Source organism: Melanaphis sacchari, unplaced genomic scaffold (genome assembly GCF_002803265.2).
Source record: "Melanaphis sacchari strain LSU unplaced genomic scaffold, SCAv2.0 Contig8_pilon_pilon, whole genome shotgun sequence".
NCBI lineage: Eukaryota > Metazoa > Arthropoda > Insecta > Hemiptera > Aphididae > Melanaphis > Melanaphis sacchari.
In genome coordinates this window covers 2,204,195-2,221,143 of record NW_020271635.1, presented here as the reverse complement: position 1 = coordinate 2,221,143, position 16,949 = coordinate 2,204,195, and the positions used below count along the sequence as shown (strand labels likewise).

Here is a 16,949-nt window from a genome sequence, read left to right as displayed (position 1 = left end):
AAAATAGTTAATACTTCTTTTAAATTTAACTGTCAGCCTTATATAACAGAAAGTATAATATATTTACAAGAATATATGTTTCTATAATCACATTTATGTAGAATAACCGTACTTGACTAGGATATTTATTATAACTTCTTAAAAATAGAAAGTATCAATCTTCTATTTTCCATTTGGCTGTGTTGTATGTCAGCTAGCATGTTTCTCAACTGTTCATGTTTATATGAATCACTAGCTTCTTTTCTTTTCATGTAACTAATAAACCATTCAGGTGGTTGATCTGACTTACTGCCATCATGTGTAAGTGTTGAAGAACGAGCACTTTCATTTTCAACAATACTACTCATCACACTTTGTATCCCATAGAAATATGGCCAATGGGTTTTAGACCTTTTGCTGATACCAGCAACTCTGCGGTTATATGCTCTTACTAAACTATTCCATTTATTCTCTAAATCTTGTTCAGTCAACAAAACCATGCCAATACGACGAAATTTCTTGAGAACTACAGTCCATATTGAATTTGGTTTACGAATCCATTTTTTCACTTCATTTTCTGCATCCGAGCGTAAATGTATTAACTTACGGGTTAATTCTGGATGCCATTTTACTCCAGCTTTTGTTTCTACAACACTTTCATCGCTAGCATCCGAGTCTTCATCATTATTAACACTAAAATCAATTACATAATTGTAAATATCCATTTTATTTTATACATTATATCAATTCAATATTTTAACTTACTTATCAACTTTGTAATTGTTTAATATTTCTCGCACTTCAGACTGTTTCCAAACACCCTGCATAAAAACAGGCACCAAATCTTCACCCGGACGTGGATGACAGGCATCTGGTATTTCTATTGTACCACCTAACATTTGATCCATAATGGCAAAATAAGGCCATTTTACATTTTCAGGTCCTTCGGCTTTTAATTTATCTAAATTTTCTTCATATTGTTCAACACATTGGTTCCATAAAGACTCTGCTTCATATGATTCAATGTCAGCGTTTCCACCAAGACTTTTGTTCATTTTTGTAATTAATTCATACCATAGTAGATCTTTTTCTGTTTCTTTGGTTGCATGGTCAAAACGATCTGCCATAGAACGTCGTAATGAAAACAAAAGAAGTATCATTTCTTGGGTCCATAATCGTATTTCTATAAAAAATCAATAACATTGCTCTAAATCTAATATTATATTATTTATTTTTAAACTATAATGTTCATTAGAAACCAAATTATAATAAAATTTCTTGATAAATAATAATTTTAAAATTACTGTACATTATTCTCTGATAAAACATACCATTATTTGCATTAGTTGTTGAAGTCAAAAAAAAATAATCCATATCATCGTTTGAATCTGTATTTATGGCTTCTTTGATACTGGAAACAAACACATACTATAGTACTCGGTCAAATCTCCATTTCTAATAATCAGTGTTGTAAACATATGTTTAAATTATTTAAATAAATAATCAAACATGAATATTAATTTGAATTAAACTTTTGTTTCTATTTCAAATAGTTTATAGGATGTTAAAATAAAAAAATGTATTCAAATACTTTACAACATTGTTAATAGTTATTAAAAAAAAATTAATATACTTTTCTGCATCAATATCGATGTCAACTTCAGAAGTCCTATTTACAGGATCAATCATTTTGTCCACCTCAATATAGGAGTCTGGTATTTTTAATTCATCAGTACCTCTAAGAATTTCATCCATAGCAGAAAAATGTTCCCACCGTACACTAAAATCTCCCATGTATTTAATTCTTTCAATATTTTTACGGTATGTAGCAGCAATATTTCTCCACTTGTCATCGCAATCTTTAGCAGTAACTTTCACCGAAGGCATGCTACTACTCATTCGTCGTGCAATCAGTTCCCATAATTTAAATTTATATTTTGATGAATTAAATTCTTCATTAAGACTTCCACGTAAAGCAATCAATAAAGATGTCATTTCTGTAGACCATTTTAAAGCTGGCACTAAACATTGAATTGTTAATTTTAATTATTAATGTTCCATACATAAATTAATTATAATTAAAGTGAATTTTATTATTATGTAAAATAAATTATTTACCAAATTGGGTAGGGTAGAAAATAAAATTTACTCACTACTACTATCAGGAATGTAAGTTTCATTTATTAATGATTCATTCCATGGACTGATTTCTGCATCATTTTGATTTTCAATAACAGATTTAAATTCAACTGAAGGTTTGGTTTCATTTAAGGATCCACTAAAAATAAGAAAAATTATTTCATTCTGTACATATTTCTTTCAAATTTTTACTACTTTAACAATATGGAATAAATTAAAAATATTGTCTTATAACATAACAGTTAATAAATGCACATATTAAATAAATATAGGCACCAAAATACCAAATAAACTAATACATACTCATTTAAAAGAGCGCAATGAAGTTCTTCAACACCATCATCTTGTACAATAGTAGAAACTTCTAATTCAATAAATGAACTAGATGTATCCAAATCATCCGTTCTTGTAATATTTACTGGATAATTGATTAAATTTCGGCCATTTGACATTAACATTCTTGAATTAATTATAGCTTTAATATAGTTCATCAACACCTCTTCTAAAAATGCAATACAATAATTTTCCTTAACTTATACATAAAATTTAAAAAATCTTAATAGATATACATTTATTTAACTATTTATTTAATAAATATGAATCATATATATTATTATTATTTTAATCGCAGTCTGACTTAACTATTGATGGTAAATTGATAACCTACACTGATGATTCAATCTGATATTTTCTAAAATTTGTGGGAAGAGGTCCATAACAAACCTACGATTAGTTTTAACAATTAAAAGTATTAGTGAGAGAGTTAGTTAATGATGAATTTAGACAACAACAATGTACATGAAATTCTCAATAAATAAATTTAATACATATATATTTTCAGTATTAATTCATTACTATAAAAGTTATTTTAATTGCATTATGAATAATTATGTACAAGTAGAATAAGTACCAAAAATCCGTGATTTAGGTAATATATTTGAAAATAACTTAAGATGGAACCTACATATGAATAATCTAGTTGGAAAGATTCAGTCCTTATCTTATACATTTGTCAAACTTAGAGATTTACTACCATTAGATACTTTACATACTATCTATTTTGCTTTTTAAAAAATCTATTTTTCAATATAAGCTTTTTAAATGGAAAGGTATTAAGATAGTTATTTAAAAATTTTGCGATTCAATAAAAATAATATATTAAGAATAATTCTAATGAAAACTTGTTTGAAGATTCAACAAAATTTAATTATATGCATTTAAGTATTCTCCCAGTTAGATACTTCTAAAAAAAAAAAAAAAATGTACTGTTCATAGTAAAGAAATTAATTAATCTACTAAGACTCTGTATTCTTGATGTAGTTAGTTTTTATTATATTTTTTTCATAGATGGTTTTATATACTTTTATATACTATTAATTAAAGTAATTAAAAGAGATGAATAACTATTAATTGAAGTAATTAAAATAGATGAATGACATAACCAGCTGATATTGTTGTGTGTATATTTCGAATATACTTACTGTCAATCTAACTTATTGTAATGTAAATATATAATAGTATTTGATAAGTTTATTTTATCTTTAATTTCTGCACAATATACAATATAAACATTAACTCTCTATCCACCACAAACTTAAAGGATTTAAAGGAGTAAATATGATATTCTTTATCTCTGTGTAATGTATTTATAAAGAAATATATTAATGTAAAAAAAAAAAATAATAAATAATGAAAATATATGCAAGTAAAATTTTAGGTAATAAGATTTTTAATTATTTTTTTTATAAAATGAAATATCTTCTTTAACTATGATTACTACATAATTAATATATTCTAAGTTGTAACACAAACTAAATATAGTGATATTAGATATATTTCAGAAATGTAAACCTAAATATTATAAATCCATGTTGATAGTTCATTGACTTTTTTTTTAATAAAAAATATTATGACCCAACATTTATATCAAAAGTTGTCATCAATACTTAAAATAAAAAGTTAGGGCTTTACATAAACAGGATTATACGGGGAACATTCAGTAATACATCAAATATCAATATTATAAGAAAATTGGAATATTTATCAAAATTATTATATACATTTCTGAACATACCATCGTCTAGTTTCTCAACAGTTCGCTTGTCAGTTTTAAACACAACTTGTTTGTTATTAATCTTAAAGAACAGTTGTTCAGAATCTACAGTATCATTTTCGTTTGTATTGTTGTCCTTGTCCATAGTTTAGAAAGTGAGCCTATGGTTATTACGACACACAAAAAAAAAAAATAGCTAAATTATATTGTGATTTGTGGTGTTCTATAAATTTGAAAACAAAAATAACTTCTTAAAGATGAATCGAAAAAAACAACTGTTCAACACAACAGAACGAACAAAACACAATCGATGGAAGGACTGAAGAATTAAATTGACTTTATTCTTATCAATGGTTACACTCTATTATCGCTTCCATGGTCTTTGGTTCAAAGCCTCAGAATGTCATAGAATAGATGGTAACCTAAAAGGTTACGCTAAAGCACTATAATCACAGATATATACAGTTTATAGGCCTATGGCTATGGATATATATTATAAATATCTGTAACCATAACACAATATTATTCCTCTTTATATCTATAATAATAATAATATATTGTTATCAAATACAAATATTATTCACGTGTGCGCTATGTGTGATAAGATAGTGAAGACTTCAGATTCATATTTATAATTTTTTAATTAAAGTAATAAAGTCATAAAGACTCTAAATTGAATATTAAAATTTTTAAAACGAGTTCAGTATGAAAAATCTTAAGCTGCACAAGTCTAGTGTAGTGCATGTTGAACAGTTAAAAGACGCTACATCGGTTCAGATAATTTCCAACGGTGAATTATGTTACTCGACCGATAGCGCCATTTGGCGTTTAAACTTAAACGGTCAACCTCGTCTTGTGGTAAATCTATCTACATCAGATGTATACATTACCACGAACTCCGACAATATCAAGATTACATCATATGCATACTACGAACCGTGGGATTCCTTTGTGGTTGGTTGTTCAAATGGCGATGTATTATTGATACAAGAAAATATTGTAGAAATCGCATACAAGTGTGAAGATGTAGTCTCCAATATACTGTGCAGTCCTGACTTTGAACGAATTGTTCTATTGACAGGCCAAGAACATATAACATTGGTGACAGATTGTTTCGAAATTTTAAACAGTTTCAACATTATTAAGGTTGAACTTTCAGAAAAGTTATTGGTAAATGTTGGCTGGGGAAAAAAAGAAACACAATTTCATGGATCAGAAGGCAAAGACAAAAGAGTAGTCAAAGAAGTTGTTGGAGATGGTGACAATTGTAATGATTCAATAAATATCTGCTGGAGACCGGACAGTTTATTATTTGCAATCGGATTTCTTGATAAAGTTGTTAATTTGAGATCTATTAAAATTTTTAATAGGGATGGAATTCTACAGTATATAAGTGAACCTCTCTCAGGTAGAACACCCTACCATTATTTAAGGCATAATGTAAACTTTCTTTTATTTTTATTGTTATTTTGATTTAGGAGTGGAAGCTGTATTAAATTGGAAAACTACTAAAGAACTTTTATCATTCTCTCAACATACAAATGATAAATATTTTATTAGTTTTATGGAAAAAAATGGACTTAAACATGGGGACTTTGAAATTCCATCTACAATTAATGTTAGTAAATATTTATAAATATTATAATTTATTATTATACTAATTTGTATATATTTTTTTTTTTATCTCTTTACAAATGACAGGTACAGCAGTTGTTGTGGAACCATGATTCTTCAATATTATGTATTCAGTGTACTGATTTAGACAATAATTATTTATTATTTTTATCGTGCACAAATTATGCATGGCAGATAAAAAAATGGATGACAATTGAAAATAAAATAATTACTGCGAAGTGGTTATTGGACAATAGTTTACAATTAATTACTAACAACGGTAATTACTACATACTTTATTGGACTGAAACTTTGTGTACTTCAAGTCCAGGAACTGAAGACTGGGTTGCTGTTATAGATTACTGTAAGAATATTATTATTTTTATTATTTAATTGATGAATTGATGGAATTTTTTTATTTTCTATTTGGTTTTTTAGGTTCAGTTTTACTAACACCATTTAAACAAGTCATAATACCACCTCCAATGTTTGATGTTAAATTAACTATAGAATCTCCTGTGGACAGTGTACTTTATTTGCCTAACAATCAAAGGTAAGATATTTTGATTATAAAAGTTCTTTAATATATTTCTATAAACATGGTAATGTATCATGTACGCATTATCAATATCACTGGTAATAGTATTATGTATCATAGTATAGCTTTTATCTATTAGTTTCTTTCAGAGTTCAGCTAAATTAATTTTAGAGTACAATATATAATAATTAAAATTACTGGCTAAAAACTTGTTTGGTAAAATATTAAAATAAATATGGGTTGAAATGTTTCCATTATCTTAAACAAATCTATAAATAAAGTTGTATGTGATATTAAACTAGCCAATATTTAAATTATAAATAAATTTAAATAATTTAATTAACACATAAATAGTTTTTATTAATCAACATACATTTCTGTATTTTAACTTTCAAGGCCTTCACTCTATTTCACTTTCATTAAATAACTTACTGTCCACTCTCTTAAATTTGTATACTATGCATCAGCTCCTCAGTCCGCAAAGTTCTATCATCTCATCTACTTCTTTTCCAAATTATTACCTCTATCTGCCCAAGTGTTGCATCCTTTTTAAATCTTCCAACATTCCTTTCAATGTTTTAAATATATTCCTGTATTTTCATTCTTTAACCTTACCAGTTATATCATAACTATTTTATTTTTTATACAATTAATATTTTTCAAATTATCATTTTATTCTTGTGAATTCAAACTCAATATTTTAATTGTTGAATATAATAGTGAAATAAAATTTAAATATGAAAATAAAAAACTTGCCATTATGTGTTTTTGATAAAGTTTAAACATTTTAGACTAATGAACACTGAATATCGATTTTAATTGCTTAATTTATTCATAATTTAAAAATATTTTAATTTGTATTATGTTGCTATAATAATATTGAATTAAATAACTATTCAAGATAAATCATTATATTTAGAAAATAGTTCAGCTTATTAAAATGTTTGTATTACTCGTCTAGTTCATCTTGACGGTTGCAACCGCTACAGTTTTTTAAAAACCAGTGGTGTATGTAGGACTGGTTTATTGGTGTTGGTGGGGGAGGAGGTTAAAGGAGGTAGCAAAAAAATAATAATTCCATTCTACAATAAAAGTAATTACAGTTATTTTTTCATGGAAGGAATTATCCCCCCCTCCTAACTTCAGTACACTACTGGTCATAAATTAAATTTAGTTTTAATATTTGTTAATTTATTGAATCTATTCCATAATATGCAAGATTTTATTTTTGCGTAATTTTTCAAATATGGCCGCGTATTTTATCATAGCCATTTTTATATAACCTAAAAATTTATATATACTCTTTGGAATTTGTTATATTTTGTCTTGATAATAAACTATGGGTCGAATGTTGTGTGTAAATGAATAATGATTATTGTTAAATATTTTCAAACGGTAAACGCGTTCTAACTTGTAATTATTTCTGTAAGATACTTTATTTTACTAAGTAGTTATAAATTAAATTTATAAAAGGACATTTTATTAAATATGTACGACTTGGGCGATGATGAATATGAGGAAGAAGAGGAGACCGAAGAAATTTCAAGCGAGCTTTGGCAAGAAGCTTGCTGGATAGTAATCAATTCTTATTTCGATGAAAAAGGTCTTGTAAGACAACAATTGGATTCGTTTGATGAATTTATTCAAATGTCCGTTCAGCGTATTGTAGAAGATTCTCCTCAAATTGAATTACAAGCTGAATCACAACATACACATGGTGAAATTGATACTCCTACTAAATATCAAATTAAGTTTGAACAGATTTACTTATCTAAACCTACTCATTGGGAAAAAGATGGTTCACCATCTCCTATGATGCCTAATGAAGCTAGGTTACGTAATTTAACATATTCTGCTCCACTTTATGTAGATATTACAAAAACTGTAATTAAAGATGGTGAAGAACCAGTTGTCACTCAACATTCTAAATCATTTATAGGTAAAATACCTATAATGTTAAGGTCCACGTATTGTCTACTATTTGGATTAAATGATCGTGATTTGACTGAGTTAAATGAATGTCCATTAGATCCTGGTGGTTATTTTATTATAAACGGATCTGAAAAAGTATTAATCGCTCAGGAAAAAATGGCTACAAATACTGTATATGTTTTTAGTATGAAAGATGGAAAATATGCATTTAAGGCTGAAATAAGGTCTTGTTTGGAACATTCATCTCGTCCAACTTCTACTCTTTGGGTTAATATGATGGCTCGTGGTGGTCAAAGTATAAAAAAATCTGCAATTGGCCAAAGGATAATTGCAATATTGCCATATATTAAACAAGAAATACCTATCATGATTGTCTTTAGAGCTTTAGGATTTGTAGCCGATCGTGATATATTGGAACATATAATTTATGATTTTGATGACCCAGAAATGATGGAAATGGTAAAACCGTCTTTAGATGAAGCTTTTGTAATTCAAGAACAAAATGTTGCATTAAATTTTATTGGTTCTCGTGGAGCAAGACCCGGAGTGACAAAAGATAAACGTATTAAGTATGCTAGAGAAATCCTTCAAAAAGAAATGTTACCTCATGTAGGTGTGTCAGATTTTTGTGAAACTAAAAAAGCTTATTTCTTGGGATATATGGTTCATCGTCTTCTTTTGGCTTCACTTGGTAGACGTGAATTGGATGACAGAGATCATTATGGTAACAAACGTTTGGATTTAGCTGGACCTTTATTGGCATTTTTATTTAGAGGATTGTTCAAAAATTTAATGAAAGAAGTACGTATGTATGCACAAAAATTCATTGATCGTGGAAAAGATTTTAACTTAGATCTAGCAATTAAAACAAAACTTATAACTGATGGTCTAAGGTATTCATTAGCTACAGGAAATTGGGGTGATCAAAAAAAGGCCCATCAAGCAAGGGCTGGTGTATCGCAGGTATTAAATAGACTTACATTTGCCTCAACATTGTCACATTTAAGACGTGTAAATTCTCCAATTGGGCGAGATGGTAAATTAGCAAAACCTAGGCAGTTGCATAATACTCTATGGGGCATGTTATGTCCTGCAGAAACCCCAGAAGGAGCTGCTGTTGGTTTGGTAAAAAATCTTGCATTAATGGCTTATATATCTGTTGGCTCTCAGCCATCTCCAATTTTAGAATTTTTAGAAGAATGGAGTATGGAAAATTTAGAAGAAATTGCTCCTTCAGCAATTGTAGATGCCACTAAAATATTTGTAAATGGATGTTGGGTTGGTATTCATCGTGATCCTGAACAACTTATGGGTACTTTGAGAAAACTTCGACGACAAATGGACATCATTGTAAGTGAAGTTAGTATTATTCGTGATATACGTGACCGTGAAATAAGAATTTATACAGATGCTGGTCGTATTTGTCGACCATTGTTAATTGTTGAAAATGGAAAATTATTGCTAAAAAAACGTCATATTGATAGCTTAAAAGAGCGCGATTATAACAATTATGGATGGCAAGTGCTTGTATCTAATGGTGTAGTTGAATATATTGATACTTTGGAAGAAGAAACAACAATGATTGCCATGTCACCTGATGATTTAAGACAAGAAAAAGAATATGCATACTGTACAACTTACACACATTGTGAAATTCATCCAGCTATGATATTGGGAGTATGTGCATCCATCATTCCATTCCCTGATCACAATCAGAGTCCTAGGAATACATACCAAAGTGCTATGGGTAAACAAGCCATGGGTGTTTACATAACCAATTATCATGTTCGTATGGATACCTTAGCTCATGTTCTTTATTATCCACATAAGCCTCTTGTAACAACAAGATCTATGGAATATTTACGTTTCAGAGAACTGCCAGCTGGTATTAATTCTATTGTAGCAATTTTATGTTATACTGGTTATAATCAAGAAGATAGTGTAATATTGAATGCTTCTGCAGTAGAAAGAGGATTCTTCCGATCTGTATTTTTCCGTTCTTATAAAGATTCTGAATCAAAACGAATTGGAGATCAAGAAGAGGTATTTGAAAAACCAAATCGCCAATCATGTCAAGGCATGAGAAATGCCATTTATGATAAGTTAGATGATGATGGTATAATATCTCCTGGTCTCAGAGTATCTGGTGATGATGTTATTATTGGCAAAACAATGACACTTCCAGATAATGAAGATGAACTCGAAGGAACTACAAAAAAATATTCTAAACGAGATTGCAGTACATTTTTAAGAAACAGTGAAACTGGTCTCATTGATCAAGTTTTATTAACATTAAACTCGGAAGGTTACAAATTTTGTAAGATACGAGTTCGCTCTGAAAGAATACCTCAAATTGGTGATAAATTTGCTTCGAGGCACGGTCAAAAAGGAACATGTGGAATACAATATAGACAAGAAGATATGCCTTTCACTTGTGAAGGCATTACACCTGATATTATTATTAATCCTCATGCTATCCCATCTCGTATGACAATTGGACATTTAATTGAGTGCTTACAAGGAAAAGTGTCAGCAAATAAAGGAGAAATTGGTGATGCTACACCATTTAATGATGCTGTAAATGTACAAAAAATTTCAACTTTATTACAAGAATATGGTTATCATCTACGAGGAAATGAAGTTATGTATAATGGCTTTTCTGGAAGAAAAATTAACGCTCAAATATTCTTAGGACCAACTTATTATCAACGTCTTAAGCACATGGTAGATGATAAGATACATTCAAGAGCAAGAGGACCCGTTCAAATTTTAGTACGGCAACCTATGGAGGGAAGAGCAAGGTAAGATTTTAAGATTTTATAATTTAAATACTATATTATTTCAATATTAAATTAATTTTAATTTTTTAGGGATGGTGGATTACGTTTTGGTGAGATGGAACGAGATTGTCAAATAGCACATGGAGCTGCACAATTTTTACGTGAACGTTTATTCGAAGTATCTGACCCCTACCGTATACATATATGTAATTTCTGTGGCTTAATTGCAATTGCCAATCTAAGAAATAATACCTTTGAGTGCAAGGGATGTAAAAATAAAACTCAGATTTCACAAGTTAAATTACCATATGCAGCAAAATTATTATTCCAAGAATTAATGTCAATGAACATCGCTCCAAGGTTGATGGTCACTAACTAGATTGATATGAATAACTCAGATTTGACTGATTCATTTTATTTTAATTATACTTAAATTGTATTATAGTATTATCATAATAAGCGTAATAAACTGTACAAAAAAAAAAAAATAAAAAGAAATTGTGATTGAAATGTGTTTAATAATAATTTTATAATAAAGTGTATTCTTATTTCGATAAATATTTGAGTTTATTTTTAAATAATAATATTATTTTACTCCTGTAATATTTTTAAATTATGTCAATCCTAAAATTTTTTTTTTGGTTTACTAGCTGTTAATGAAATATTTCAAATGTTATGTTTTATAGGTTGTAAATTTATAAGACTAAAAAATTATTGCTTGAAATAAGTATTTATTAATATGTGATAATATATATTATATACTAAATCGTTCTTTAATTGAATAGCTGATTATTTCAAATTTTATTTATATTTCACTTATATAAATTTCAGTCTAAGTAAAACAATATTTTTTTTAAATAAATTATGAAGCAAAATATATTTTGAAGTATAAATAAAATTACATAAAAATCAAAATTTGGAAGAGTCATTAATGAGTTATAACTTAACAGGGTATAGAGTAGTATAGGTACTCCACAAAATGTTGATCTAGTACTTGCTCACCAAAACTTAATATATATATGACTAAAACTACTCATCTAAATTTTTATTTTTGTGTATTGAAATATATATTATGAAAAATTTATGTAGTCATTCAAAAAAGTAAAATCTTTTAATACATTTTAAAATAAAAGTGTTCAATAATAAAAGAAACATTATATTTTGTGTTAGTATGTACAATATATTATATTATACTATAATTCTAAATATTTATATTACTTTAATTTCAAATATTTATCAAAATAATAGTAAAGAAAATACCTAAATATCTGTTAACCAGATGAATTGTAAATAATTTGTTGAAATATTTTCTTCAACAGCATCATCTTTAAATATTTTGCCACATAATAAATATAAAAAAATAATTCATTTTTTTTTTTTTGAAATACATATTATTAATAGACAAACAATGATTGTTGAATATTAATTTTAGTTCTCTAAATAAATCTGAATTTTACGTCATATGGCATACTTGAATTATTGCGTATTGTAATATCCAGATAATTAAATAAAATTGTGTGATATACCAATAAATTGGATAACAATTTATAATACTTAATAAAAATAGTATGATTTATTTTCAATTTTTATTCTTACAGTAGAAATGGAAATGATATTTGTATCATTACTTCTGATCAGACTGTCCATTTTTATCATTATAAGGAAGAATGTTATGTAAAAAATAGTAAGTAATACTATATAAAAGCATTGATTATAGAATTCTATAATCAATGATAAAAGTAATATATTTTTATTGAAATTTAAATATTTGAAAGTAATTTGAATTAAAGTAATAATGCTTTTCAAAAATTTAATTTTTGTAAATTGTATTTTTTATTTAATCTAAAATTACTTATAATTAAATATTGTTTTATTTAATATTTTTAGATACTATTTACAAAGTACCAAATATGTTTGGAATATTTAATCACTGGTTTTGGTTAAACGAAAATACTATTATATTTAGTTTATCAGAGGTTGGAAGCATTCATCATATATGTGTTGCTAAAATCGATGACAGTTTCAAACATATGTAAATGCTATAAAAAATTTGTATTTTATTAATAGAAAGTTATGTTATTTATTTATTTATAGAACTAAATATAATGTTGAGCTACCAGTTGTAACAATTCTGAATCATACTAAAGGAGCTCTAATTCAGCTATCAAATGGACAATTATTATTGTGGAACGAAGAATTGGATATAATTGATCCTTATCTTTATTTACCCGAAGAATGCACACATTTAAGTGTAATGGACAATAAAATATATGCTCTAGGTGTATCCAAAAGACTTTTTGAAAATGATAAAGTGATTCTAAATAACATAGGATCATTCTGTATTCGGTATCCTTTTATTCTAGCTGCCACATTGAATCAAAGGCTGATTGCACATAATATACATCCTACTAAAGTAATAAAAAAATATTGGCTAATATAAAACTCATAAGTTAAATTCAATACATGTTTCAGGATAATAATGATCAATATCATCGACGAGTTGAATCTGGTTCAAAAATTATAACGGTAACTGGTAATTCGGTTATATTACAATTACCAAGAGGTAATTTAGAAACAATTAAGCCAAGACCTTTAACAATTTTATCTGCTGTTGAACTTATTCAAGATCGAAAATATTTAATAGCATTTGATCTTTTACGCAAGGAGCGTATAAATCTTAATGTATTATGCGATTTAGATTCTTTAAAGTTTATTAATGATCTAAATGAATTTATCATTCAAGTAAAAGATCCATCTTGGATAAGTTTATTTGTAACTGAATTAGAAGACAAAAATTACTTGAATACTGTTTATGCTTCTCAATTTCAAGAAAACAATGTTGATGAATTAGATAATAAAGTGTTCACTATATGTTCAAGTTTAATGAATACTTTGGAAAAACTTGACAAAGATAAATATGCTTTTCCATTGCTTGGGTGTTATGTAAAATTAAAACGTTTTGATTTAGCATTAAATTTGGCATCAATGAATAATGACTATTTAAAACACTTATTATTCTTAGTTGATGTTGATCAATTGTATAAAGCATCACTTGCTGAATATAATTTAGAAATGGCCATGAAAATTATAAGTAAGCATTTTTCATACTCAATTAGTTTATGCGTTTCAATACTTTTGTATAATTTTTACTAATTTATTTATACATTATATTATTAGATAATTCTCAACTCGATCCAAAAGAGTATGTACCATTTTTAAAAGAATTAGAAAAAATGGAATTTCATTTCATGCGTTTTACGATTGATGATAAATTAGGAAATAAAGAATTGGCCTTAAAGAATTTAATTAATTGTGGAGGGCAGTTTGAAAAATGTTTGAAATATATTATAGATAACAACCTCTATTCTTATTCATTAACATTATTTAATAGAGATCAAAATGAGTAAGTCAAAATAACTTTTATTAATCCTTACATATTAAAATCAAAGATATGATCTATTACCATTCTTGATTTACTTAAAATATAATTTTTATGAAAATAAAAATATAATTGAAATATTCTAATCCAGCTATTGAATAAAAATTAAACCATATGGTTATTTTTAAATTGATGTAAGATTTTTTTTTATTAATTTATTATATACATATATTATTTTTATTTTGTAGATATAAAACAATTGCAAAACATTTTGCGGATTTATTGTATTCTAAAATGGATTATAAATATGCAGCCTTAATATACAACCAAAGTATTGAACGGAATAAGGCTATTGGTTCTTATTTAAAAGCTGGATTTTGGAAAGAATCTTTAGAATTATCTTATGAACTAAATTTGGAGTAAATAACACTATTACAATCATTATAATTATTTTTTTATTTTACATAATCATCTTATATCATAAATATGTATATAAATTATTATTGTTTAGTGACTCAGAAATTAAAAAAATTAAAGCAAACATTTTATCTACTTTATCATCTACCTTAAAGTTCAGAGAAGCTGCTGATTTTGCTGAGTTTGAGTTGAAGGATTCTAAATTAGCTGTGGATTATTGCATCAAAGCTCAAGATTATACTCACGCATTATATTTAGCTCGATCTAGATCATTACTTGATAGTGATTTAGGTATGTTTTAAGATTGTTAAATATTTACACATATTTAACTGTTAATTATTATATTTTTCAGAAAAATGTATTAAATCGTCTTGTTTAAATACTGCTCAAAATCTCATTTCTGATATTAATTCACAAAATGAAAATTTTGTTTCTCTAGCTAAACGTTTAGTTGAAGTAAGAAAAGAAAATGCTAATGAAACAACCCCCTATGGTAATATTTTGTACAATTAAATATTTAATTTTTAAATAAATATGTTTTATATTGTGATCTTATAGATAACTTAAATGATACAAGTTCAGAAATTAGTAGTGTATCATCTTATCGTACATCAAGGTAGAATTTATTTATTAATCTACTTAACTACTTTAACTTATTTTTCATACTATGCTTTAATTTATAGCACTCGAACTAGTTGTAGAAGTGCCCGTAAACAGCAACGTAAAATGTGGAATTTGAAAAAAGGCAATTTTCGAGAAGAACCCACAATAGTTTTGACCATGAAACAAATTATTGAAAAGTTTGAAAATTTTAAAGGTTATTTTTTAATTTTAAAATATTTTTTTCCTCAAAAGGATATTAATGCATTATTTGTTCCCTCTCTTTAACATATATCTAACATGGAAAAATTGCAGCATTGTTTTTTTTTTAATATTTTTAATTATTCCTAAAGTAAAATTGCCCATAACAAAAATTAGAAAGAATAATATTTTTGAGTGTTTAACACAACAATTTGTTAAATATTGCTTTTAAATAATTTATATCTATCTAAATTTACTAAAAAATTATTTTTATTTTTTAAGTCAAATAATAGTAAAATATAAAACCTATTTGTCAGACCCTCAAAAATATTGTTCTCTATAGTTTTTATAGCAGTGTTCCCTCTTGAATAAAATGGAATAATATATATTTTTTTTTTAATAGATAATGTAAAAATTATAAGTTTATTACTTGTGAGATTTGAAGAATTCGATATAGGTCATACTTTACAAACAACATTGGAATCCTTTCAGACTTCTATTTTTCATCACAAATCAACTGTTTGGCCGATTTTTGTAAGTATTTTACACCTTCTATGTTACTGACTATTAATTAAATTATGATTAATTACAAATGTGTATTATTATTTTATTTTTAGAATGAAACTGAACAAATTATAGAAGGTAACTAATAATAATATAAATACAAGTAACAAAATTGATGAATAATAAATTAATGAATATAATATATTTATAATTTGTTTTCAGATGCAATTCTTTTGAGCCCTTTAAAAATAAAATCTGACAAAAATTGGAAACTAAATATTTTAGAATAAAAAATGTTCATTTGTTATTTATGTATGCATTAAATATATTTCAATAACATAAAATTAAAATATAATATTTTGTTTCTCTCAAAATGTATACACATACAAAAGAAATATAAACATTATGTAATATTTTTTTATTAATATTATATTTATCTTATTTTAAATGTTTAATATTCTTATTATATTTATTCCAGTCCTCAGCTTTTTTAAAAGGGAAGAATATTAATTTTCCATAACTTACAAACCTTAATAAAACAAGAAAAAATGTGATTTATAGAACATAAGAGATGTCTATATGGTTGTTTCAGAAATTATAGATAATAATAATAATAATAATAATATAGATTTAGACATTTTCCTTGCATCATTTCTTTAAATGTTTTTAAAATATTTATTACAATTTTTTTGCGCTTCTTCCAATAGTTAACTAAAAAGGCAAAATATATCACTCATCACAGTATCTACATTAATTTCAATAAAAAACAAAGCTTGAATATGGGATACTGAGTTAGTCATAAGTGACTTAAAG

At 26.3% G+C, this 16,949-nt stretch overlaps 3 protein-coding genes across 3 annotated transcripts; 2 read left to right on the top strand and 1 right to left on the bottom strand.

Moving 5' to 3' along the window:
- Positions 1 to 19: 19 nt before the first annotated feature.
- Positions 20 to 4,490, bottom strand: LOC112602531. The gene is made up of 7 exons (XM_025350648.1): positions 4,193 to 4,490; positions 2,422 to 2,620; positions 2,133 to 2,257; positions 1,613 to 2,000; positions 1,311 to 1,390; positions 745 to 1,162; positions 20 to 672 (listed from the first exon to the last, which is right to left on the bottom strand). The coding sequence occupies exons 1-7, from the start codon at positions 4,314 to 4,316 to the stop codon at positions 129 to 131; spliced, it is 1,878 nt and encodes a 625-aa protein (XP_025206433.1). The 5' UTR covers positions 4,317 to 4,490; the 3' UTR covers positions 20 to 128.
- Positions 4,491 to 4,777: 287 nt separating this feature from the next.
- Positions 4,778 to 16,426, top strand: LOC112602710 (putative elongator complex protein 1). The gene is made up of 17 exons (XM_025350937.1): positions 4,778 to 5,579; positions 5,650 to 5,789; positions 5,873 to 6,149; positions 6,224 to 6,338; positions 12,634 to 12,719; positions 12,923 to 13,067; positions 13,130 to 13,448; positions 13,508 to 14,126; positions 14,213 to 14,438; positions 14,663 to 14,833; positions 14,926 to 15,122; positions 15,184 to 15,324; positions 15,390 to 15,447; positions 15,515 to 15,648; positions 16,036 to 16,166; positions 16,250 to 16,274; positions 16,359 to 16,426. Exons 1-17 carry the CDS (start codon positions 4,877 to 4,879, stop codon positions 16,424 to 16,426), a joined length of 3,555 nt encoding a protein of 1,184 aa, XP_025206722.1. The 5' UTR covers positions 4,778 to 4,876.
- On the top strand, positions 7,684 to 11,513 carry LOC112602711 (DNA-directed RNA polymerase II subunit RPB2). The gene is made up of 2 exons (XM_025350938.1): positions 7,684 to 11,056; positions 11,126 to 11,513. The coding sequence occupies exons 1-2, from the start codon at positions 7,812 to 7,814 to the stop codon at positions 11,412 to 11,414; spliced, it is 3,534 nt and encodes a 1,177-aa protein (XP_025206723.1). The 5' UTR covers positions 7,684 to 7,811; the 3' UTR covers positions 11,415 to 11,513.
- Positions 16,427 to 16,949: the final 523 nt, after the last annotated feature.